General features: G+C 37.8%; 1 protein-coding gene across 38 annotated transcripts in view; it reads right to left on the reverse strand.

The window, feature by feature from the left end:
- Positions 1-323: 323 nt before the first annotated feature.
- SGCE (sarcoglycan epsilon) overlaps positions 324-23783 on the reverse strand; it is a 54981-nt gene continuing 31521 nt past the window's right edge. For 9 of the 38 annotated variants that reach the window (XM_065583122.1, XM_065583116.1, XM_065583121.1 and 6 more), the window contains 6 exons: positions 19456-19667; positions 18687-18713; positions 17776-17964; positions 4978-5021; positions 4164-4198; positions 324-627 (listed from right to left, as the gene is read on the reverse strand). In XM_065583122.1, coding sequence (XP_065439194.1) covers positions 577-627; positions 4164-4198; positions 4978-5021; positions 17776-17964; positions 18687-18713; positions 19456-19667 — 558 coding nt within the window. In that variant the 3' untranslated portion in view covers positions 324-576. Of the gene's footprint in view, positions 628-2455; positions 2544-4163; positions 4199-4977; positions 5022-17775; positions 17965-18318; positions 18396-18517; positions 18575-18686; positions 18714-19455; positions 19668-23783 lie in introns of all 38 variants that reach the window. The other 29 variants (XM_065583125.1, XM_065583117.1, XM_065583123.1 and 26 more) reach the window with 9 other exon arrangements.

Genomic DNA, 23783 nt, shown 5'->3' on the forward strand with positions numbered 1-23783 from the left:
GCTTTAGAAATGTCAGCCATGATTATATTTCAGATTCGCAAAGATGTGATGCTGGTAAGGCAAGTGTACCATCCTACCAACAAAATGTCAGCACATCTTCCTCAAATGGTAATGCTAAGGACTTTCTGGCTTAGCAGAGATCCATTGATTTTTTGAGCTAATTTTTCCACTATTTCCTAGATCAATTCTTTCTAAATCAAACATTAAAAAAACTAAATTTCTATAGAAATGAGTCTAAAAATCTTTGAATCTGGCTGTTACTTTGAAAGAACTCACTTTTTCCTTAGAATTCTCAGTTGATCATAAAGACAGTGAGAAGAAACTTTGATATTTATTAATATGTTTATTTTAAAGATCATTTCCTTAATGTAACAAATATAAAAAGTTATCAGTGTTTTACAAATTGTCAAAAATGTCCAAAGTACAAAAAAGATACGATACACTAGTTAAATGGAAATGATTGTACAATCTGGCACTGAAGTACTTAATACTGTGGGCATGCACACTGTACACCAGAAAAGCGCATGCATTATTTGCACAAATAAGGAAATAAGACATGATTACTGCATTATCTGATTACAAATTCATTGCTTCTGTCAATTTTCTTTCTTCAGGGATACCATTTACCTGTAAATAAATAAGAAAATATATAATCCATTAATGGTTACAGCTCCTCTTAGAATACAGAACTATATTGTCACCATTATAAATAGGAATTGCGTATCCTTTCCCTAAGCCTCAAGAACTCAAAGTATGCATTAGAACTGTCAGCAACTCAAGCCTATGGCCACCCAACTGTCCATGTTTGATGTAAAGTATGACAACTTCAGACTTTTTTTTTTTTTCCAGATTCTTCCAAACCTGAATCCAAATCCAAATATGTCTCCCTGTTTAGAATTCCGGTATTTAGACAGGCCTGTCTACGCTTTTAGCTTGTTTGGACTAAGCAAGTATGGTAGATGTGAATAACAACTCTTTTTTTGAGTTAAGGATGACCACGCTATCTGAAATCCACTCACTTTGAAGATACTTTCCATCTCCTAAACCAAATAATTTTTGGGTAGAGGGGTAGGGGAAGAATCAATGTGACTGTGAATCTATCCCTCTAGAATCATAGGACTGGAAGGCACCTCTAGAGGTCATCTAGTCCAATCCCCTGCACTCATGGCAGGACTAAATATTATCTAGACCATCCCTGACAGGTGTCTGTCTAACTTGTTTTTAACCATCTCCAATGATGGAGATTCCACAACCTCCCTATGCAATTTATTCCAGTGCTTAACCACCCTGACAGGAAGTTTTTCCTAATGTCTAACCTAAACCTCCCTTGCTGCCATTTAAGCCCATTGCTTTTTTGTCCTATCCTCAGAGGTTAAGAAGAACAATTTTTCTCCCTCCTCCTCCTCTTTTCCAGACTAAACAAACCCAATTTTTTCAATCGTCCCTCACAGGTCATGCTTTCTAGACCGTTAATCATTTTTGTTGCTCTTCTCCGGACTTTTTGTCCACAACTTTCCTGAAATGTGGTGCTCAGAACTGGACACAATACTCCAGCTGAGGCCTAATTAGCATGGAGTAGAGTGGAAGAATGACTTCTCATGTCTTGCTTACTACTCCTGCTTAGGTAGGATGGGGAAGGGGGGATGGGAAGCCTGTTCATGGCCCTGTCCTGGGGCACAGAGGCTGGTCCTTACCAGTACTGAAATGGGCCCCTGGCAGACTGGCCTGGTAGGGAGCTGTGGTGCGCTGGAGGGGGAAGAGCTGTGCCTCTGCTGCTGAGGTAGGGGGTGTATTTCATGTGCTCTGGGCTGTGATGGCAACTCCCTCCCAGGGTCCCTGGAAGTGTGGCAAGGGGCAGGGGGCAGAGAAGCAAAGACCCTAAATCCCTTCCTCCCAAGAAGCCTCAAGCTAGCAGGGAGGGATAAGAAGCAGGGTAGGGGAGGCAGGGGCACTCTAAAAGTCTGATTCTCCTGGGTTTCTTTGTGTGGTTTTTAACTCTCAAACTCTTGAAAGCTAATAGGTACTGAAATCACTTGTATGTATGCCTGTGTCCCCCATATGTATGTGTATTATTGAAATATCACTAAAAATACCTTCCACTTTTCAATGCAATATAATGTATGAAGATTTTAATTTTTTTTAAATGTAGGCTTGCCCAAGGACAAAAATACAGTGCTCAGTGAAGTTTGTTGCTCACTGAGAACAAAGAAAATTTAGAGGGAATGTTGGTCCCTATGCTGAAGAACCTACCCAAAGCCCCTTTTTACAAATTGTATAGAAAATGGGGGTATTTAATCTCTGAGGCACCTCTAACTGCTACAAAGAACATTTTTGTACAGTTCATTTTTGTTTATATAAACTGGCTACCTCTCAGACAATGCAACAACCTGAAACTTAGTATAAAGTGAGCTGAGCTCACGGTTATAGGAAAAGTAATATCTTTTAGTGGACCAACTTCTGTTGGTGAGAGAGAGAAGATTTTGAGCTACATACAGCTCCTCTTCACATCTGACACGAAGAAGAGCCCTGTGTAGCTGGAGAGCCTGTTGGTGAAAGAGACAAAAGTTGGTCCAATAAAAGATATTACCACATCCACCTCGTGTCTCTAATATCTTGGGATCAACATGGCTATGACAATGCAAAGTTATGGAAAATACATTTTTGAAAGGATTTTTACACTTTTTCTAGAACATTCTCTATTTACTGTTGGGTACAGATGGGGTAGTTTTACTAAAATAGTGTATTACAGAAAACAAGATAAAGGTGTAGGATTAACCATACGGAGGGTTGTAAAATGTATTTTTATATAATTTTTTGTTATGGGGTAGGGGGCAAATGTGCTGCTTTGTATTTCATGCCTTTGTTTGCATTGAGCATGTATTTAAAGTTCTGGGCATCCCTTTTTTTTTTTTTTGCGGCACTGCAGGGTCGACTGAAATCCCAATGGGAAAAAGACATGAGCCCAGAAATCTAACCTATGCCACCTGGCAACAATCCCTAAGGGACCATACAAAAGCTGGGGATAGCTGAAGTGCACTGAGCTCTGCCCTTCTCCCCAATGTGGCCTCTATGTTGGGGCTGGATGGAGGATGTGGCAGAGGAACTAGGTACATGAGCTGACAGTTCTTCCACAATAGGAAAACTTATAGCTAGCCTGATGTGGCTATTTCCCTAAAAGGGGCAGGATGGAACACACCAGAACATCTGGCCCAAATAGACAGTCATGTGAGAGCTAACTTTGGAGACGTCAGAACAAGCACTTCTTATTTGGGGGAAAGGGAAGGAAGGGACATATAACAGCTTGTCAACAACCTCGAACCTGAATTGCAAAATGAAACACCTTTCTGATCAGATAAGCTAGGAGACATGATGGCAGATTACATTCCCATTGTATTGTCCCCTTCTGCTGCTAAACCTCTTTTGTTTCCCCTCAAATGAGCAAAAACTGGGATTTTCACCACCATTCATATTTACTAACAATTTACTAATATTTCACATAAATTTTACCCTCAATTGCTAGAGATCTAAATTATGTGGCAGAAGTTGCCAAGTAGAGTGCTTTCAGCGTTGAGGTGCAGAGGACATGGATGCTTCAGGTAGTCCGGTTTCTCCTTGAACACTGACATCCCCAGTGAGAATAGCAACTTCAGTAACTATTTCTATTCCTTCTATTTGCTGTGCCCAGCACTTTCATAATTCCAAAACATTTTATGGAAAGAATACCTGCCACTACATTTCAGTGAAATGGCAACACTGTATTGTTTCTAGTAAAAAATATTGAAGAAGGGGGACACATCATTTTCAAATGCTCTGCAAGTTTTTTCTGTCTAGAACTATGCACTTCAATCTGACCTTGTCTAAAACTTGGTTTCTTTTGAGTGGAAAATAGTTTGTTTGTTTGTTTGTTTTTAAGGCTGAATTGTGTGGTGTTTTTACAACTGACCAAAACACACTTTTCTCTGTGGGATGAGCTTCACTAAATTTAAACCATAAGCCTCAGGACAGAGATCCACTGTGCCACCTACCACTTTCTTAAAATTATCTGAAAACATAATTAAAAACCATTTAATGATATTGTGCAGAATTATCAAATTTTATACATGTGTTTTTAATTCTTAGATAACTAAAAAACACAAGGGCATAAACATCTATTATATACTTGCCTCAAATCTTTGAAATGTTGTCATACGAAATTCTCCTTTAATCCACGAAAGCAGTAATGAAGAAGAAGAATTTTGAATGAAAACACCAAACAAGGGTTTCTTACATATAAGACAAACCTTTGTCTAAGAGGTGCACACACATCATGATACGTATAACTCTTGTTTCTGCTGTTGTGGATACTTTCCTTCCCATGAGCAATCTCAGACTTGGTTGTCCCTAGCATACCCACTGAATAACCCACCCATTTTGGCCACTATATTTTTCTAGTATGATTCTTATCCTCTTTCCTACAAATGTAGATTTCTTTCTCAAATCAGAGATGCTAACTGAAGATAAGCAGCTGATGCCTCACATTTTTGCGCTCTAGACAGATGGAATTCATTCACTAAGGCCAATGGAAATTACAGCATGGATTTAATTGTTCTGCCCAGAAATTCCCCGATCTCCATTGTTTATATCTGGTAAAAGCAAGATAAAAGTGCTACTTTATCATTCATGTCCTTGACAGTAGCAAGAAGAAATTAGATGTGGCTAGTTGTTGGGGTGAGAGAGGCTAGTCTATGTAAGAAGATCTCTGTTTTAACTTCACTGGATCTGTGTTACTAGCCCCACTTGCATTGTAACCTTTCTGCCTACTCTCAAGCTGCCCCCTGCCAAACATTTCCAATGATTTCTCCATGAAAACTGGAACTATAATTTTGCAACATCTTATTACATTTCAAAATTGCTTCCACAGGCCAAAGGTTGAGTAAGTATTGGGTGCTGATTGCTCCCCATTATCACCTGATCTTTCAGCATTTTTTTTATACTGACCTGCAGTTTGCTGCTGTGGAATCTGAGTCTGATGTGGCAGGTTCCTAAAAATAATAATTTAACATCTTTAAAACATCTATATATTATGTACGGTGCACATCTATGAATACAGTCATGGTATTTAAACTGTACACGCATCATTCTTCTATGAGGCAATAACCTACTTTTCCCCAAGTGGATAAACCAAGTGACCAAAAGGCTAAGCAGTTCAACATGAGCAAGGAACTAGATTATTGCTAAAGCATGGTAGTATGATTCTCATTATGTAACCCATGTTCAAATAATAAATTACTAAGTGAAAAATGTAGCACAATAGAAGGAAGGTGAAGCAAGCTGAATTCTAAAAATGTAGACACTTGAAATACAGAAATGTAAAGATAGACCAGTATAACTATAAGGGAAATTTCTTATTTTGGAAGAAAAGAGAAACTACTTTTTGGATTTTTTTTTTTGAAGTGGCAATTTGAAGAGGTTAGAAGTAGTAGGGCTGTCGATTAATCGCAGTTAACTCATGCAATTAATTCAAAAAATGAATCACAGTTTTAATCACATTATTAAGCAATAGAATACCAAGTAAAATTTATTAAATATTTTGGCTGTTTTTCTACATTTTCAAATATATTGATTTCAATTACAACACAGAATACAAAGTGTAAAGTGCTCACTTTATATTATTAGTTTTGATTACTAATATGTGCACTCTAAAAATGATAAACAAAAGAAATAGTATTTTTCAATTCACCTCATACGAGTGCTGTAGTGCAATCTTATCATCACGAAAGCGCAATTTACAAAGACTTAGATTTTTTTTTGTTACATAACTGCACTCAAAAACAAACCAATGTAAAACTTTAGATCCTACAAGTCCACTCAGTCCTCCTCCTTGTTCAGCCAATTGCAAAGACAAACAAATTTGTTTACATTTACGGGAGATATTGTAAATAATAAACAGGCAGCATTGTCATCTGTAAGTGAGAAGGCGGCATTCGTATTTTTGTAGCCGGCATTGTAATGTATTTACATGCCGGATGTGCTAAACATTCATATGCCCCTTCATGCTTCGGCCACCATTCCAGAGCACATGCTTCCATGCTGGTGATACTCGTTAAAAAAAATGCATTAATTAAATTTGTGACTGCACTCTTTGGGGGAGAATTGTATGTCTCCTGCTCTGTTTTACCTGCATTCTGCCATATATTTCATGTTATATCAGTCTCGGATGATGACCCAGCACATGTTGTTCATTTAAAGAACACTTTCACTGCAGATTTGACAAAACGCAAAGACGGTACCAATGTGAGATTTCTAAAGATAGCTACAGCATCTGACCCAAGGTTTAAGAATTTGAAGTGCCTTCCAAAATCTGAGAGGGACTAGGTGTGGAACATGCTTTCAAAAGTCTTAAAAGAGCAACACTCTGATGCGGAAACTACAGAACCTGAACCACCAAAAAAGAAAATCAATCTTCTGCTGGTGGCATCTGACTCAGATGATGAAAATGAACATGCGTTGTCCACACTGCTTTGGATTGTCATTGAGCAGAACCCATCATCAGCATGGATGCATGTCCTCTGGCATGGGGGTTGAAGTATGAAGGGACTTATGAATCTTTAGAACATTTGGCACATAAATATCTTGTGACGCTGGCTACAACAGTGCCATATGAATGTCTGTTCTCAGTTTTGGGTGACATTGTAAACAAGAAGCGAGCAGAATTATCTCCTGAAAATATAAACAAACAAACTTGTTTCTCTGAGCAACTGGCTGAACAAGAAGCAGGACTGAGTGGACTTGTAGGTGCTAAAGTTTTACATTGTTTTATTTTTGAATGCAGGTTTTTTTTACATAATTCTACATTTGTAAATTCAACTTTCATTATAAAGAGATTGCACTACGGTACTTGCAATAGGGGAATTTAAAAATTATTTCTTTTGTTTTTTACAGTGCAAATATTTATCAAAAATAAATATAAACTGAGTACTGTACACGTTGTATTGTGTGTTGTAATTGGTAGAAAACATCCAAAAACATCTAAATAAATGGTATTCTATTATTGTTTAACAGCATGATTAATCGTGATTCATTTTTTTAATCACTTGACAGCCCTTGTTAGAAGTAGTCTTAGGAGATGTGGATTAGTGGTCAGAGTGCAGGTGAGGCAATTAAAGCTGCATTTATTTATTTCATTTATAACTAAAAGGAGAAAAAAAAGCATTTATCCTTGGCTCCAGTGTAACAAGAAATTTTGCTTTTAGCTGTTTTGAAAAACCTTGAAACACCTTGATAGAAACCGGCAGGAAAAAACCTCAGAGTGGGTTTAAAAACACTGTAAAATTCACTTCTCCCAATTTACATAATTAAGGTGGAGACAGTATCAGGACACTTTGATTTGCATAAAACAGTAATTAGTTCTAAGATTTAGGCTTTAGATAAGTAGAAATTAATATATAAATTTAGAGAGTGGAAAATTCCAGAAGTTTCCAGCAACTCAGGGGAAGGAGCTCTACCCAAGATGGCATTGGGGGAGGAGCTCTGTATCTAAAAATAGGTATGACATAATGGGGAGGAGCTAGAAAACCTAGAAGCTGATTAGCTGAGATGAGCTGACCTTGAGAGAGCAACTAGTATATAAGGTCAACAGCTAGCAGGCTGAAAATGTGGGGGTTTTGGGGCTTGTGAAGATCAGAAGCCTCAAGCAGCAACCAGAACAACAGCAGCAGCATCTTAAGAAGATTCCAGAAAACAGTTACCCGGAAAAACAGCAGCAGCATTCTAAAGGTCACCCTGGCAACGACTTTCATAGCAGTGCAATTGGCAGCAACAGCCAGCAGCTGCCACTAAGCCTGCAGCAGCAGCAACCATCATCTCCAGGTGCTGCCACCATCATCTCCAGATACTGACAGAGCAGAAGGGCCCCTGAGACGAGTCAGAGGGAATTAAGAAGATAGAGTGTAAGTCTGATTTTACCAACTCCTGTTAAAGGGTTTTTGGGTATGTCTGTCAATAAAGCTGGATGCCTGTGCTTCTGAATGAGATCTCCCCTGCCATCTTGTGACTGGCTGATCACTGCTCACAGGATGTTAAATATTAAATGACTAGATATTAAATGTTAGATGTTAAATGTTTAGTGTTAAGTAGTAATGTTAGTGTTTAATAAATGTTTTCTTTTTAATCTGTGAATATGATAATGTTTTCTCATGTGTGTATATAGAGGTCGCGTATACTACATTGTATTAAGTACGGTATTAGATTTTAACACTAAGACTAAAGCCTTTTTGTATGCAGGGTCCCTATATGCCTATTACATTTTAAATGCTACATAGACTAAGTCTCCTGTGTATTTTATTTTGTTGCACTGCTTTATTGTATAATTCTTAAATGTAATTCTATTGTGTTTTATTAAGTCCTGTGTATCTTTTCTTGCTTTATTAAACTCTCTTTATTTTTTTTATTTCTGTTAAATAAATAAATCTTTTGTTTTTGAAGAATTTCTACTTGTGTGGGTCAATCCTTGAGCGGAAGGCTGTATCCATGCCCTTTCAGGGGTTAGCTAAACTAGCTTGCTCTGGGGAGCCCTCTGCAGGTCGGAGACAGGCCCCCTGGTAACACCCTGGCAATTCCTTTAGGACGGGCCACAACCTTGTTACCCTTTTGTGGGTAATTGGTGGGCTTGTGCTCAAGGCGCTAAGAGCCCCATGCAAATTTGTAGGTAAAATAATTGGTGTCTAAAATTTAAAACACCAGAGCCCCAGTCATGAAAACACCAATACACATGCTTAACTTTACTCACATGAATAATCCCACTAAAGTCAAAGCAACTATTCATCTGAGTAAAATTAAACACGTGCATAAGCATTTGAAAGACCAAGGTCTAGGTGCATAAAGTTAGGCAGGGAAGTATCCTCTCACGGATAGAGGCAACTCCTTAAAAATGGCTAACACAACATATGGGGCATAAATATACTTTCACTACCCCACTTCAGTTGTTTTCAATTCATTAGATGCTGATATAAATGTACTTAACTAATCAGTTCTAATTTCTGATTATACTAGTTAGAAAAGCAAATGGAATGATACAGATAGTGCTTATCAAAATATGGAACTAAATATGTTTTAATTTAACAACTTGCTACTTTATGTGCAGAAGAAGCTGCCCTTCAAAATACAAGAAAGGCCACATAAGCCTGGACAAACTATGCAAAGCCTAATTGGTCTGTTAATTGAGGTCTATTGTAAGCAGCCACATTTTGTGCCAGGTAAGGAAGAAGTGAGAACACTCCGTTTGTCAGCAGAAGCTAGGGTATGTCTAGGATAGGACATGCCATATATATTTGTCATTAATATTTTCAGTATACTAAATCAAATCCACACAATTTCTGCATGCCTAATTGTAAAACTACAAGACAAAAACTTAGGTGCAGAAACCATCTTACATATAAAATACAGTATCTTAAAAGTTTTTTTTAACAGATGAGCTGTTTTCTGACTGACTATATCAAAAAGCAAATAGGGATACAGTTTTCCAATAATGGTAGAATAATTTCACTGCACAAAATCCAACAGTCACTATAAACATTTCCATCAGTCACTTAGTATAATGGGAACAAACTGTTTTGGTACTAGAGTATTGTGAAAGTATCAATGCTTCCTGCTTTAAAAATAAACACTGAGGCAAAGCCTTGGTATCTCTTTAGCATTCATCTATCAGCAGGAGCCCATTATGCTGTGACAACATTGTATTCCTGACATAGTCTCTTCTAGAAAATATGTTGTGTCCTTTCTTGAAGGAACTTCCCCTCAGTGTAGTAAAAAGTAAAACAACATTCTCAATGTAACTACCAAGAATGTACATATTCAATTGATATTTATCATATACAATATTAAGTTTTATGGGAAAACCACAGCAACCTTCACTCAGAAATATAGGACAGCATGACAATGTTACAACCTCCATCTTTTCTACATTCTTTACTTGTATCCAATTTTATAAATACATTTCAGATGTAAATTAAATTTTTACAAAGCATCCACATTGCTTGTTTTACTAATTTAGAGTAATTAAAAGTGTAGTTCTTGTTTCCATCTAGAACACTTATGACAGAGAATGAAACCTCATTGAAGCTGATGGGTGTGAGAGACTCCCTTCATTCAGGATAAATGTAAGAAACAGTTAAGGTCCTTATTAAAGCAAAATAGCTGAAACAATAGGAGCCACCATCCAAAACACAGGCCACAAATAAGGCAGTCAGAGAACACTGGTCTACAATTTTTGAGAAGTCGTCTGCTTCAGAGATAAAATGTGCTATTTATTAAGTATTTTGATGTGCTGAATTCAAATATGACAATTAAAACAACTGATTGGCTACTGTTTCTAAGATACTTAAGTTTTTACATTTTATGTCTATGTACATTGTGTAGATAGTAGAGTTTTAATCATAAATTGTAAACCTAGGTCTTTTCATGTGTTTATGGTTGCTTTACATGATAATATTTCACCTGTCCTGTTTATGTAACACTTTAAAAATCAGCTAAAGGGTTATATAAATAAAATTGATTATGAAACAAAAGGCAAAAAACTATTCTGTACATAGTTTAGTCCTATTCAATGTCTACTCGGCGCTTTTTGGCTTGTCTCTTGTATTCATTAAATGGAGCATCTCTTGTCACTGTCCAGCAATAGTCTGCAAGCATTGATGGGCTCCATTTGCCCTGATAGCGTTTTTCCATTGTTGCAATGTCCTGGTGAAATCACTCGCCGTGCTCATCGCTCACTGCTCCGCAGTTCGGTGGAAAAAAATCTAGATGAGAGTGCAAAAAATGTATCTTTAGTGACATGTTGCAACCAAGGCTTTTGTATGCCTTAAGGAGGTTTTCCACCAACAACCTGTAGTTGTCTGCCTTCTTGTTTCCGTGAAAATTTATTGCCACTAACTGGAAGGCTTTCCATGCCGTCTTTTCCTTGCCACGCAGTGCATGGTCAAATGCATCATCTCGAAGAAGTTCACGAATCTGAGGACTAACAAAGACACCTTCCTTTATCTTAGCTTCACTTAACCCTTGGAAATTTTCCACGGAGGTACTTGAAAGCTGCTTGTGTTTTGTCAATGGCCTTGACAAAGTTCTTCATCAGACCCAGCTTGATGTGTAAGGGTGGTAACAAAATCTTCCTTGATTCAACAAGTGGTGGATGCTGAACACTTTTCCTCCCAGGCTCCAATGACTGTCGGAGTGGGCAATCTTTCTTGATGTAGTGGGAATCTCTTGCACGACTATCCCATTCGCAGAGAAAACAGCAGTACTTTGTGTATCCAGTCTGCACACCAAGCAAGAGAGCAACAACCTTCAAATCGCCACAAAGCTGCCACTGATGTTGGTCAGAGTTTATGCACCTCAAAAGTTGTTTCATGTTGTCATAGGTTTCCTTCATATGGACTGCATGTCCAACTGGAACTGATGGCAAAACATTGCCATTATGCAGTAAAACAGCTTTAAGACTCGTCTTCGATGAATCAATGAACAGTCTCCACTCATCTGGATCGTGAACGATGTTGAGGGCTGCCATCACACCATCGATGTTGTTGCAGGCTACAAGATCACCTTCCATGAAGAAGAATGGGACAAGATCCTTTTGACGGTCATGGAACATGGAAACCCTAACATCACCTGCCAGGAGACTCCACTGCTGTAGTCTGGAGCCCAACAGCTCTGCCTTACTCTTGGGTAGTTCCAAATCCCTGACAAGGTCATTCGGTTCAGAGGAGGAGGATCGGAGAAAATGTGGGTCCTGTGACATTGATGGTTCAGGACCAGAAGTTTCATCCTCTTCCTCGTCTGACTCAAGTGAGAATGATTCTGGTGCACCAGGAACCAGCAGTCCTTCTCCGTGGAGTACTGGGCGTATAGCTGATGGAATGTTTGGATAATGCACAGTCCACTTTTTCTTCTTTGACACACCTTTCCCAACTGGAGGCACCATGCAGAAGTAACAATTGCTGGTATGATCTGTTGGCCCTCTCCAAATCATTGGCACTGCAAAAGGCATAGATTTCCTTTTCCTGTTCAACCACTGGCGAAGATTTGTTGCACAAGTGTTGCAGCATATGTGTGGGGCCCACCTCTTGTCCTGATCTCCAATTTTGCAGCCAAAATAAAGTGGTTATACTGCGCTTTTGTGATGCAAAAGTCACGTCACCACAAACATAGCAGAAGTTATCTGCACTGTTCACACAAGTACGAGGCATCTCTGCTCACTTTGGCTAAACAGAAATGTGTCCCTTTGCAAAATCAAACACTGACAAATAAGAGAGCACGACACTGTATTATTTCTAGAGCTGATATAGGGCAATTTGTTCAGCAGAGTGATGTAAGCTTCGTTATGATTGCATCATCCATGACTTCTAGGAATAACATGATGCAATTCATATCATGTATGACGCAATACCAGCTTCAGATTGCATCATTCATTGTTTTGCCTAAAAAGCAAGTACTGTCCAAACCCAGTCATAGATTTATTCCTAGATCCAGTCAAAGATGTATTTTAGTCATTTCTGGTTTAAATTGAGATCCCTTCCCTTTATAACTCACTTATCCTCCGCCATTCCCAAGTCAAGGGTCGTATATACTGACCCAATAGCATATCTTGAAAACTAGAGCCAATCAACAATTTTAAGCATCATTTTCATTCTCAGTGACCCAGAATTAGTAAAGTTTGACTACATTTATTTCAGAAGCATTTTGGTTGTAGAGAAGTGGAATCTGAGCTATGTGGATGAAGGGGTTTTGCTGCAGAATGAATGCAAACAAGTGAGGGGTGTGTGGCCTGGGTATTGTTTGGTGAAGGTGTTTGTGTCTACCACCAGAAGAAGCCACAGAAGCACTGGAAGCATGGTCCTGAGAGAAAAAGGAGAGAGAGATTTTTGAGCAGAGTGCTGGCTGGAAAGGCAGGCCTGGAACTGTAAGCAAAGAAACTACCTCCTGTTCTTTGGTTCCTACTGTGTTCAGGGAAATGGGATTTAGTGTGCATTTTTTGTAAATAAATAAGATTGTATCAAAGAAATATCTGATTCCATTATCAATTTCTCCACCAGATGGAAACAACCCACCAGACCTTAAAAATGGACTAGCTGCCTGGATCAAAAGAGATAACAATACCTAATCTGGGAGAGGAAGTAAAGAGACTATCATGTTGAAGATGATACGGACTTTGGTTCTGCTCCTATAATTCACTACATACAGGCATGCTGCTGCATCTGCAAAGAACCCCCATTGAAGCCATCAGGGCTTCAAGAGGGCAGAGCAGTGAATTGCAGGATTGGCCCCTTAGTATTGTCACTAGTACTGTATTAATTTTATTACAATAACAACTAAAATATGCTAGTGTTGTACAAATCTATAGGGAGAGATAGTCCTTGTAACAAGGAGCTAGATGGGGAGATGTTCCTCAGTGAGATATGCCAAATTGTGAGGTGAACATCATGAAGACTGAGCAATACAAAGAAATCTAAAAAGGTCAGAAATGTGGTCACAAAGTAAGAATCAATTTGAAAAATTATTATCTGTCATGTGGGGCAGGAGATAACAATTGTAAAAAAGACACCATTTTAAATTTGCTATTTGCCTACAAGGATAGCACAGCCTGATAATGGCCTCTTGCATTTTCACTTTTCCTCAGCATGTGTTTATATCTGGAACAAATGGGCTACAATCCTGATTATGGGCTGTGGGCATTACCATAATATAAATAATAATATTCCCCAGAGACAAAAAGTGCTTTCATGGAAGGGAGCTATGTCATGGAGCAGGGACATGATAGTCCCTCTTAGGTAGACTCAATAATGTGAGGAATGGACAACCTTCAATTCCCATTGCATTGTGGAACTACACCTAAAATGCTGTGTTTAGTTCTCAGTACCTCAATACCAAAAGACAGATAAGTGGGAGGGATATCAGAGAAAAGCAATAAGTAAAATTAGGGGGCTGCAGAGGCATTGAATAATGAGGAAAAAGGAAAGGAACTAAATAGATGGGGGATAGCATTGCTGTCTAAAATATTTGCAAGATCTGAACAAGGGAGAGTGGTTAGAGTGGTAAATGGGGATATAAGGAAAATAACTGGAGCAATAGCTAAATGGTAGGAAAAGTTATCAAACAGAGATGTGTGAGACTGTGGAATAAATGCCCAAGAAAGGTGCAGGATTCCCCATTACATGAGACATTTAGGGTCCGATTCTGATAACCTTATTCAGATTGATTAATACCTTATTTGGTGAGTAGTCACACCGAAATCAGTTAGAGGAGTAAGCTACTACACATCTTGAATAAAGATATCACAATTTGGCCCATAAAGACCGATGAAAGCACTTTAAGAAACAACCTCTTTTTGGCAGGAAGATGGACTAGCTGGGCATACACATTCTTCTCATCTCCAACATCTTCCTTATTAATGGCAGATTCTTTCTTGGATTGATTTTCCCCCCACATAAAGATAAGATAAGCAGTTTCTTTGCCTTTGTTTATAATGCTCTCAGATTTGGAAATATAACAGACCTTTCAAAAAATCATGGGGGGCAGCCCTAATTTTAAACTAGAGGTTTACTAAATATGTTATGTATGCTGAAGAAATTAACTCCATCATATTTTGTTTCCTGCATTAACAATGTTATTGTGTCCTTCACATTAGATTACTACCCCACATTTGGGCATTAGCAGATTGTTACTGTATGTTCCCTACTAATTTTGTCCTATTCTCCATTACTTCTTTATAACTGAAACAGAAGCCAATCAATGAAGGTGAATTTGATGTTTAAATCCATTAATTACAGCAAAAAAACAAAAATTATTTATTTAAAAGCACAAATAGGAATGCTTCTTGCTCTTGGAAATGTCAATTAACTGCTGATGATGAGCCAGCAGAGGGCGTATGGGAAAATGTTTTTGTGAAACTTCAACAGTAGTGGCTATTTTTTGTTTTGTTTCCATTGACTTCAGAGGAAAAACAACTGAAAATGACTGCAAAGGGCGGGAGTAAGCATGTTTGAGCAGAGGAAAGCAGAAAAACATTTTTCTAAACCAATTTATTTCATATTCTCTAATGTATTTTTACTGAGATATCTATTTAAAAGTACAGGTTGAGACAAGACTGCAACAATGTTGCCTGAATAACTCTGGAGAGAATTTTAATCCCTTCTATTTAATCCACTATTATGATGTTGGTATCCAAAATATGTCTTAATATTTATACAGTGTAGATATGAAACAAGATTACATTACTAAAGTGACATTCAGTTAAGAACTATGTGTCCTATATGAAATACGAATCAGAGGTAGTCCTTACTCTGGCCCTAACCTGCTACATATAATTCTTCTTTAAAATGAAAATCTTATACTCTAATGCAATGACAGTAAAGAGACACTGTCGAGATAAAAAAATAATACACAATGTTTTAAAAAGCTCTTTGTGTTACTAATTATAAGATTATTTTTATTACCATTTGTGTTGTTTTATTTACTTTTTGTATTTCATTCAGTTTGGATAGTGAAACTTCAATTTCACTTTCTGGTTTTCCTGCACTAGTGCAATATTATTACTGAGATTTCCAACACTCAAAGAAATTGGAAAGGTCAACAAAAGTAGTTCTAATGTAAACATTAATATTTTCTTTGGAGAACTAGAGAAAAAATAGATTTTCTCTAATTATTGCAGTGTTCTATTTCTAATATCATAGTATTGCCAAGCATTTACAAATTATGAGTCAGGCCCCAAAACAATCATGTTTTTTATAAAACAAAAAGAACCCAACATTTACTTAGCTACTGTTTTTTGAGCCTTTAGGGTGCACTTAGATAATGTTTTCAAGCTTCTCTTTGCAACCATAAGGCCTACACATTTTAAGTAAAAACTAAAGCTGAGATGCTCAGCTAATCACATGCTTCCCATAGGTAAGGGCTTTAAGAAACACACCATATTGCAAGAGTTGGCAACACTGCTTATCATCCTACACAAAATTTAATGGTAGAAATATTTGGACTGAGGATGCTGGAGGAGAGGTAGATACAGGTTAAGAAGGGGAATTGACGAGTGAAGTAGTGTTGATCAGGAATTTTTCAACAGATAATGCCCTTTTTGCATAATCAAATTTTTGCCAAAAAAAAATTCCTGACAGAAAATTAAAATGACAACTCAGTTTCACTTACAAGTGCCTTCTCAGCTTGTAGCCAGCAATCCTAATTATTCTGTTTTGGTTCTCTTGAAACAGAATTTTTCTGGAACTCCCTTCCCATTAAATTTTTGTCCCAATTTGGGATGGGTTTTATCCACCCCAAAATGTGAAATTTTTCATGAGAATTTTCTGGCCAGCTCTAGAGTGGAGTGTGGACGGCCTACTAAATGACTTAACTGCCAGCTTATTTCTTTGCTTTTTACAGTTTTCAGTGATGGAATATGCAGACTGCTAACCTTAAACCAAAGCTGACTAAACTTTTTGGTGAGGGTATTTCACAGCCCCATTTCCTGTGCTAAAACCTGCAGACTTGCCCTCACCTATGTCAACCTGTACAAACCTGTTCCCACTGTCCCCTCCACAATATGTTCTCCCTCCTGTATTGCTGGTCCGCACAGAGCTGTGGGGGGCATAGGGCTGGCTTAAGGTGGAGGCCTGGGGGAGCAACATTGTGGAGGAGCAACTTGGAAGAAATTTGTGAGCAATAATGGAGCTGTAGGGGGGGCCTCAGGATGTGCATGTGAATGAGGATATGGGGAAAGAGGCACATGGGGAAGAGGGGGTAACAAGGTTATAGTGGAGAGCACGGGGAAAACAGCAGACGAGCTAGGAGGGGCTTTTGGGAAGGAGCAGCTATACTCTTAACAACTTATACTGCTTTTTCTTCCCCATTCCTATGATCAATGGTTCTTGCAGCTTGAAGTCCCACCTTTTTCCAATCCTCTCCCAACACGCCTCTGCTGTGTGCCCCTATATTCCCTATTCATTTCCCTGCATCCTCATCCGACTGCTTCATGGCCCTTCACCTTTCCTTGGTTTCCTATAGAGCTGCTGTATGGTGCATTATGAGGAATTGGAAGAAGCGTCAGAATATCTGAGGAGCAAAGAGGTTGATTAAGGAAGAAGGGGAGCAAAGGGGATATGTGGGGGTGAAAAGGTTTTTGGTGGGGGAACAAAACTGCATCAAGGTATCAATACTTAAAGAGCTCCCTCAATATTACTGCTTCTACTCTCCAATGGACCCAGGCAGTAATGCTGTGGGAAGCCTATGATGTGCCAGTGCCTTTGTGAAAAGGCACCTGCCTCCCCCAGCATTGTTGCCTCAGTGAACCAGGGTATAAACCCTGATCCTTCAAGCCCCACTTTCAGACTACTGCCTCACATTCCTAGTCACTCTTTCTACAGCCACATCTCTTTCCCAGAGTCCAACCTTCCACCTTGACTCAGCAGAGATATGTCCAGAACACCACAGGCGCATCAGGGACAGAGCAAGATTAAATTTTTTGACAAGCTAAGTTTTGAAGAATGGTAATGATCATTTCTGGTTTTCAGTGATATTTTTCCTCTAGTTTGGGAGGGAGGCTGACAGCAATGGAAGTAGCTGATGTATCTGCATAGTTCTGTTGGTTCATCTTAATGAAACTAAGATTTCATTTCTGCTTTAAATGCAAATTTCAAAGCAAATTTAACTATGGACTTACATAGTAAATTAATATATTCAGAGAAATAATATTGGCTGCCACAGCTAAATTGTATAGCATAATCATTATAGGCATTAAAGATCTAAATTGATACTTACTGCTGTGTTTGCATTAGTGGCATGCTAGTATTATCATAGCTGTCTGTGTGAAGAGGTGGTACAATCTCACCAGTAACTGGGTGAAACACAGGAAGTGTTGAAAGAGGCCATGCTATCTCTCTATTTTTGGACATCTCACGAAGCTCTTTGGTGGATTTCTGTATAGCACTGTGGTGGACCAACTGGATGCTATGTTAAAAGGAAATAAAATAAATATTTTTCTTAAAAAGGATTCTAAGAATATGGATAGTTTTGTAAAACCATTTAAAATGGTTTTTTCTTTAAAATACAAGGACTTTGATGCATACTACAGACTATCAGTAGAACAATTATAGTAGAGCTTCAGTATAAAACAAATATTTAAGTTATTTAATTTTGAAAACAAGACTTGTTCTATCAGACTGCTGTGTGAAGAAGTATTTTTCTAAAATATCTTAGACTATGCAATATAATGTTAATATTCCATTTATTTACTGCTGTAAAAATAAAAGTTTTGGTAACTTTTATATTGTTATTTCTTGTGGTGGATTCCTAAATACTCACAGAAGCTTCAATTTTATGGCAGAATATTATGTAGGCACGGGATACCTTTCATGAAAGTTCTTTCATCTGTCCATTGCCTTGTAAAAATGTAGATTGGGAGTCACATATGCATGAACATTAATTACATAATAATATTATTACTCTAAATGATTTTACATTAAACTGATCTTTATTAATTACAAACCCTTTTTATTCTGACCTGCTAGCCTTGCCACACCTCTCTGTTTTATAGCAGCTTTCACATATATGAATTAGACTGTGAATCAAGGAGAGTGAGAGAAGAGTATGACACATGTATGAAGCATGACAAGCTACTGAGAAATGAAAATTAAATGAGAAAGAAAAATAACAGGAAAGAAGACACTTACTCTGGTGTTTGCATGTTTCTCTTTTCCCTAAAAACAAAACAAAATTTATGAATTAAATAATAGCATTGATAGTTGGAACATTAAATCTATCTGCTGATGGAAAAAGTACATGATGTGGAAATGCTGACACTGTTACCATCAAATCAAGTTGATAGCATTTGCCACCAGGTTAATGATCAGAAGTGGATGAGCACACGTATAGAGCTGTTGATACTGATGACAGACAGACAACCACACCCACACACAAGTGAATGAAAATGCAAGTTAAGGAAAAGGCTTCTGGCTAAAATAAACTCTATGACAAACTGAAATCAGGGTACGTGTAAGAGATGGAAGAAACTACGTTACTTGCTGCTTTTGTTTCATATGTTTGGATTTTATAACCCTAAATTCAATTTAGGTCCCTGGCAATATTTATTTTATTAGTGTTAGGATCTTTAAAATTAATGTTCAGTGAATGAAAATTTTAGTCAAATTAAATAATTGTCCTGAATTGGTGGGTACTTTATTTTTATTTTATTTTTTTTGTGCATAGACATTTTAACCATTTTGAATAGAACTACAGTCCCTAAATCTATTCTCTTGGAGATTACCAATAATTTGAATGCATGTTTAGTTGGAAAACTGTACAATATATATTAAATATTTCTGCTGGTCTGTTTAAAAAGTATTTTTATGAACTGAATGATACTCTTCTACAGAATGCTTTCATATGGATTACAATCTCAGAAAAATCTACAATTACTAATTAGTGTTTTAAAGTACTCACACTCCTTCCCGTCGGCAGCACATGATATAAGCAAGTATTAGAAAAAGCACCAGTGCTACTGCCGAGGGCACTGCCAGTGTAATTAGGAAATCCGAGTAATAGTCTCTGCTTTTCAGTGTATCAGACGGTGGTTTATATTCTCCACCATCAGGTAATATTCCCTCTCCTCGGATCACTTCCTGATAGGTGGAAACTTGTTTTGTTTTATCAACCTGATACAAAAAAAAAAAAAAAAAAAGACAATTACATAACCAATTAACAAATGTCTGTGGAAAATGAAAAGAATTTTAACCAGTCATAAATCAGAAAAAGCAACACTACAAAGCACAGCCTTTCAAATTATATGAAATCTCACAACTCCATTTATTTTTCCAAAGACTTCTTCATGTAAGGTATTCCATTGTCTTAATTAATGTTAAAGACCAAATCACAGAAAATGCTCATTGACCAATGCTGTGACTACCCCAAAATGGTACAATTTGTTATATGAACTTGACTGAGACCATCAATTAATTTTATTTAAGTCACTGAATAGTTACCAAATAACAGCAGCGGTCAATGAGCATACAGTAAACTCTCTGAAAAATTATCAAAGACAGAAAGGTACCAAATAACCATTTTTTGGTCAATATCAACCAGGGCAAGCTTTTGTACTTTTAACTAGAGCTATGGAAATTTTACAGCCAAAACTTTTTTCGGGGAAAATTAATGATTCAGTGACACCAAAACATTTGATCATAGATCATAGATTATTAGGGTTGGAAGGGACCTCATGAGATCATCCAGTCCAACCCCCTGCTCAAAGCAGGATCAATCCCCAACTAAATCCCCAAATAGCCCCCTCAAGGATTGAACTCACAACCCTGGGTTTAGCAGGCCAACGCTCAAACCACTGAGCTATCCCTCCCCCCCCATTTCTCAAATTAGTGTCAATTTAATCAAATTGTTTATTTTTTTGTGGGGGGGGGAGGTTTACCCCCAACATTCTGAAAACCTGAAATGTTTCATTTGGATATTTTCAAAATGAACGTTTTTATTTTATTTGAAATTATTTGTAATTTCAAATTTTCCTTCGATTCTAAAAAGAAATAAAATACAAAAAGAAACACTGACACAATTCTTTTTTTTAACTTTTTGATTGGCTGAAAATGTCAAAATTTCATTTTCGGTTCAAGCTGAAATTTTTTTTTTTTTTGGAATTGCCATTGACCAAAGAAATTCATTATTCACTCTTCTCTTCTTGTAACATAAAGCAGAAAGGGTGTATAGATCCCATTATTAATTCCCTCAGATATCCAGTTCCCCTGTTTTCGATTAGGTAATATTTATCCTGCTTCTGTTCAATTATTCATCCCACTCACACTCCCAAAGTGTACTGTAGTCACTAGAAAGTAGAAGAAAGAAGCAATGTAGCACTTTCAAACCCTAATAAAGGGGGGGAAATTAATGTCATCAATTACTGTATAATAGTAAAGCTCAATTATTTAGTATTAACTTCACAATAAGGGATTTTGAACTTAATTATATACCCTGGTTGTGCTTGTGCCTGTTCAATCTCAATGTAAAATAAAATAATCCCATATAGTAACATATATGAACTAGTAGACTTCAGAATATAATTAATACATAAGGTGAATGTTTCTTTTATTCGTTTAAATCTAAGTAACAACAGACTCATTCATTTCCTTAGATGAAATATAGTCTTATCAATTATTGGATGATTTAGAAGACCAGTATAAAGTGACAAATTAAAACTTAAAAAGACAAATTATAAAAAGATTACTAAAATATTTATTCAGTAGCTGAATAGTTTTACAAATGAAAACAGTAATTTAAAAAAATTGTTGATTAGAAGACCATTTATCTCCAAAGAATCTATGACATCACTAAAAAGTAGATATTTTAAAAGCACTTTTGAAGACTCATTCTAAACATTGCCATAGCACAAGATAAACATTTTTGATCAGTCATATAAATGAAGTTAGAGGATCTATTCAAAGTTCTGGTTTCACCGAATTAAAGAAATTATGCTGATTTTCAGATATATTGTAAGTAACACTTTGACTAACTCATTCTCATCCTGCATTATTTTATTTTTATATACGGAAGTAAGATTAAATATAAAAATGTAGTTATTAAGAAATAGATCAATAGCAAATATCAGATTATAGTAATATAAAAATACGTCCTTTGAATTTATTTTACCAAACAACACTAATTTTTGTTATTTGATAAAATAAATTCAAAAGACCGACTTTTGTATTACAATAATCTGATTATTAGCTAGTGATTTATTTTTTAACAAATACATTTATATATTAAGCACATTTCTTAAATACTAAAAAGTAAACCCTGCCCTCTGTTGCATGAATGAGTTATGAATGACTGGAAAAAGGTTGTATGAAGTCTCTTCTACCTGTTTCTTTGCCCCCTAGTTGATGTTCAAAGGAAGTGAACTGGATGCAGTACTGAATGGAATCATGACCCTGAGGGGGGCATAGTCTGCTCCTGCCTCTCTGCCACTAGCACTAGCCACTGCATTCAGCAGTATTTGCTTGCCGGGGATGTACAGATCCATGTCAGAGGACAAGAAATGGTTACTTGCAGTAATTGGTTCTTTGAGATGTGATGGAGCCATGTATTCCACTTAGATGTGTGTGCACCCAGTGCACTGGAGCCAGAGAATTTTGTCTAGCAGTACCCCTAGAGGGGTGGTATTCACACTCGTGGTCCCTCCCCTGGCTATATGAGGCAGCACTGCCCTGATCCCCCTCAGATCCTAGGCACCGAGTGCCCAAAGGCTAGACTCCAAAGCAGAGGGGACAGAGAATCAATCATGGGGTACACATCTGCATCACATCTTGAAGAACCACATTTACAGTAAGTAACTGTTTCTTCTTCTTCTTCAAGTAGATGCAGCTGTACATTCTATGTAGGTGATTCACAAGCAGTACCCACCCCAGGAGGCAGCGCTCCAAGTCCACCTAAACAAGGATTGCAGGACTGCCCCCACCAAAGCTTGCATCCGCCCTGGAAGATGCGGTAATGGCATAACGGTTCATAAATGTATGTATGGATGACCATGTAGCAGCCACGCAAATGTCCAAGGATGGGACATCACTCAGGAATGCTATTGATGCAGCTTGCACTCTCATCCATTGAAGCCATTTCATATGCAGTCTTGATACCGGAGGATATCCATTTAGACAGAGTCTGTCAAGAGACCTCTTTTCCCTTCATATGATCTGCATATGACACACATAGCTGAGGCAAAGCATGAAACTGTTTAGTCCTGTACAGACAGAAGGCTAAACATCACCTGACATCTAATGTATGAACGTGCTGCTCCTCTGGAGATGAATATGGCTTAGGAAAGAACACTGGTAAATATACCACCTGGTTCAAATGAAACCGAGAAACCCCTTTAGACAAAATTTTTGGGGTGTGGTTGTAAAGTCACTTTATCCGTAGAGAATTGCGTGCATGAAGGTTCTCCCATCAGAGCCTGCAACTCACAGACTCTCCTTGCAGATGTTATCACTAACAGGAATGCAGTCTTCTGACACAAACGCGGAAAGGGACAAGATACCAGGAGCTCAAACGAAGGTCCCATTAAAACCACTAGGACCATGTTAAGGTGCCACAGAGGAATCAGCTCTCAGACCGGAGGATGGAGAGAAAGAAGTCCTTTTAAGAATCTTGCTACTGTGGCACTGGAGAAGACTGATCTTCCCTGAATAGGGGGACATAACGCTGATATTGCCGCCAGATGTACTCTCAATGAGCTAAGCACAAGGCCCAGTGACTGAAGATGCAGCAAGTACTCAAAGTTGTCTTGAATAGAAGGCAGCATTGGTTAAGCACTGCAGGCCAACAACCACACCGAAAACTGCTTCCATTTTGCCAAATAGGTGGAGTCCCATGAATACAAAATTTGTTTCCACATCCGATCTGCGATCCACAAAAATGATCCACAGATATCCGCATCCATGGATGCAAAGCAGATATGTGTGGATTTGCAAGGCTCTATGAATAGGCCATTCTGGTAGAGGGTTTTCTACAACTGAGCAGGATCTTTTGAAAAGCCATGGAACACCAGAATTCCTCCTTAGTTAACCATGAAGCAGACATACCACGAGATGCAGGGAGCTGAGCATGGGATTTAAAGTGTGACCATGATTCTGTGTGAGTAGGTTTGGATAAAGAGGACAGGATATGGGAGGCTGAGAATGCCAGAGAAACAGCACTGCCTCAGTCACACTGGGACAATCAGAATGAGCTTGGCCCGATCCGCCTTCAGCTTGAGGATGACCTGTGGGATGACTGAG

This window comes from Chrysemys picta, chromosome 2 (assembly GCF_011386835.1).
Source record: "Chrysemys picta bellii isolate R12L10 chromosome 2, ASM1138683v2, whole genome shotgun sequence".
NCBI lineage: Eukaryota > Metazoa > Chordata > Testudines > Emydidae > Chrysemys > Chrysemys picta.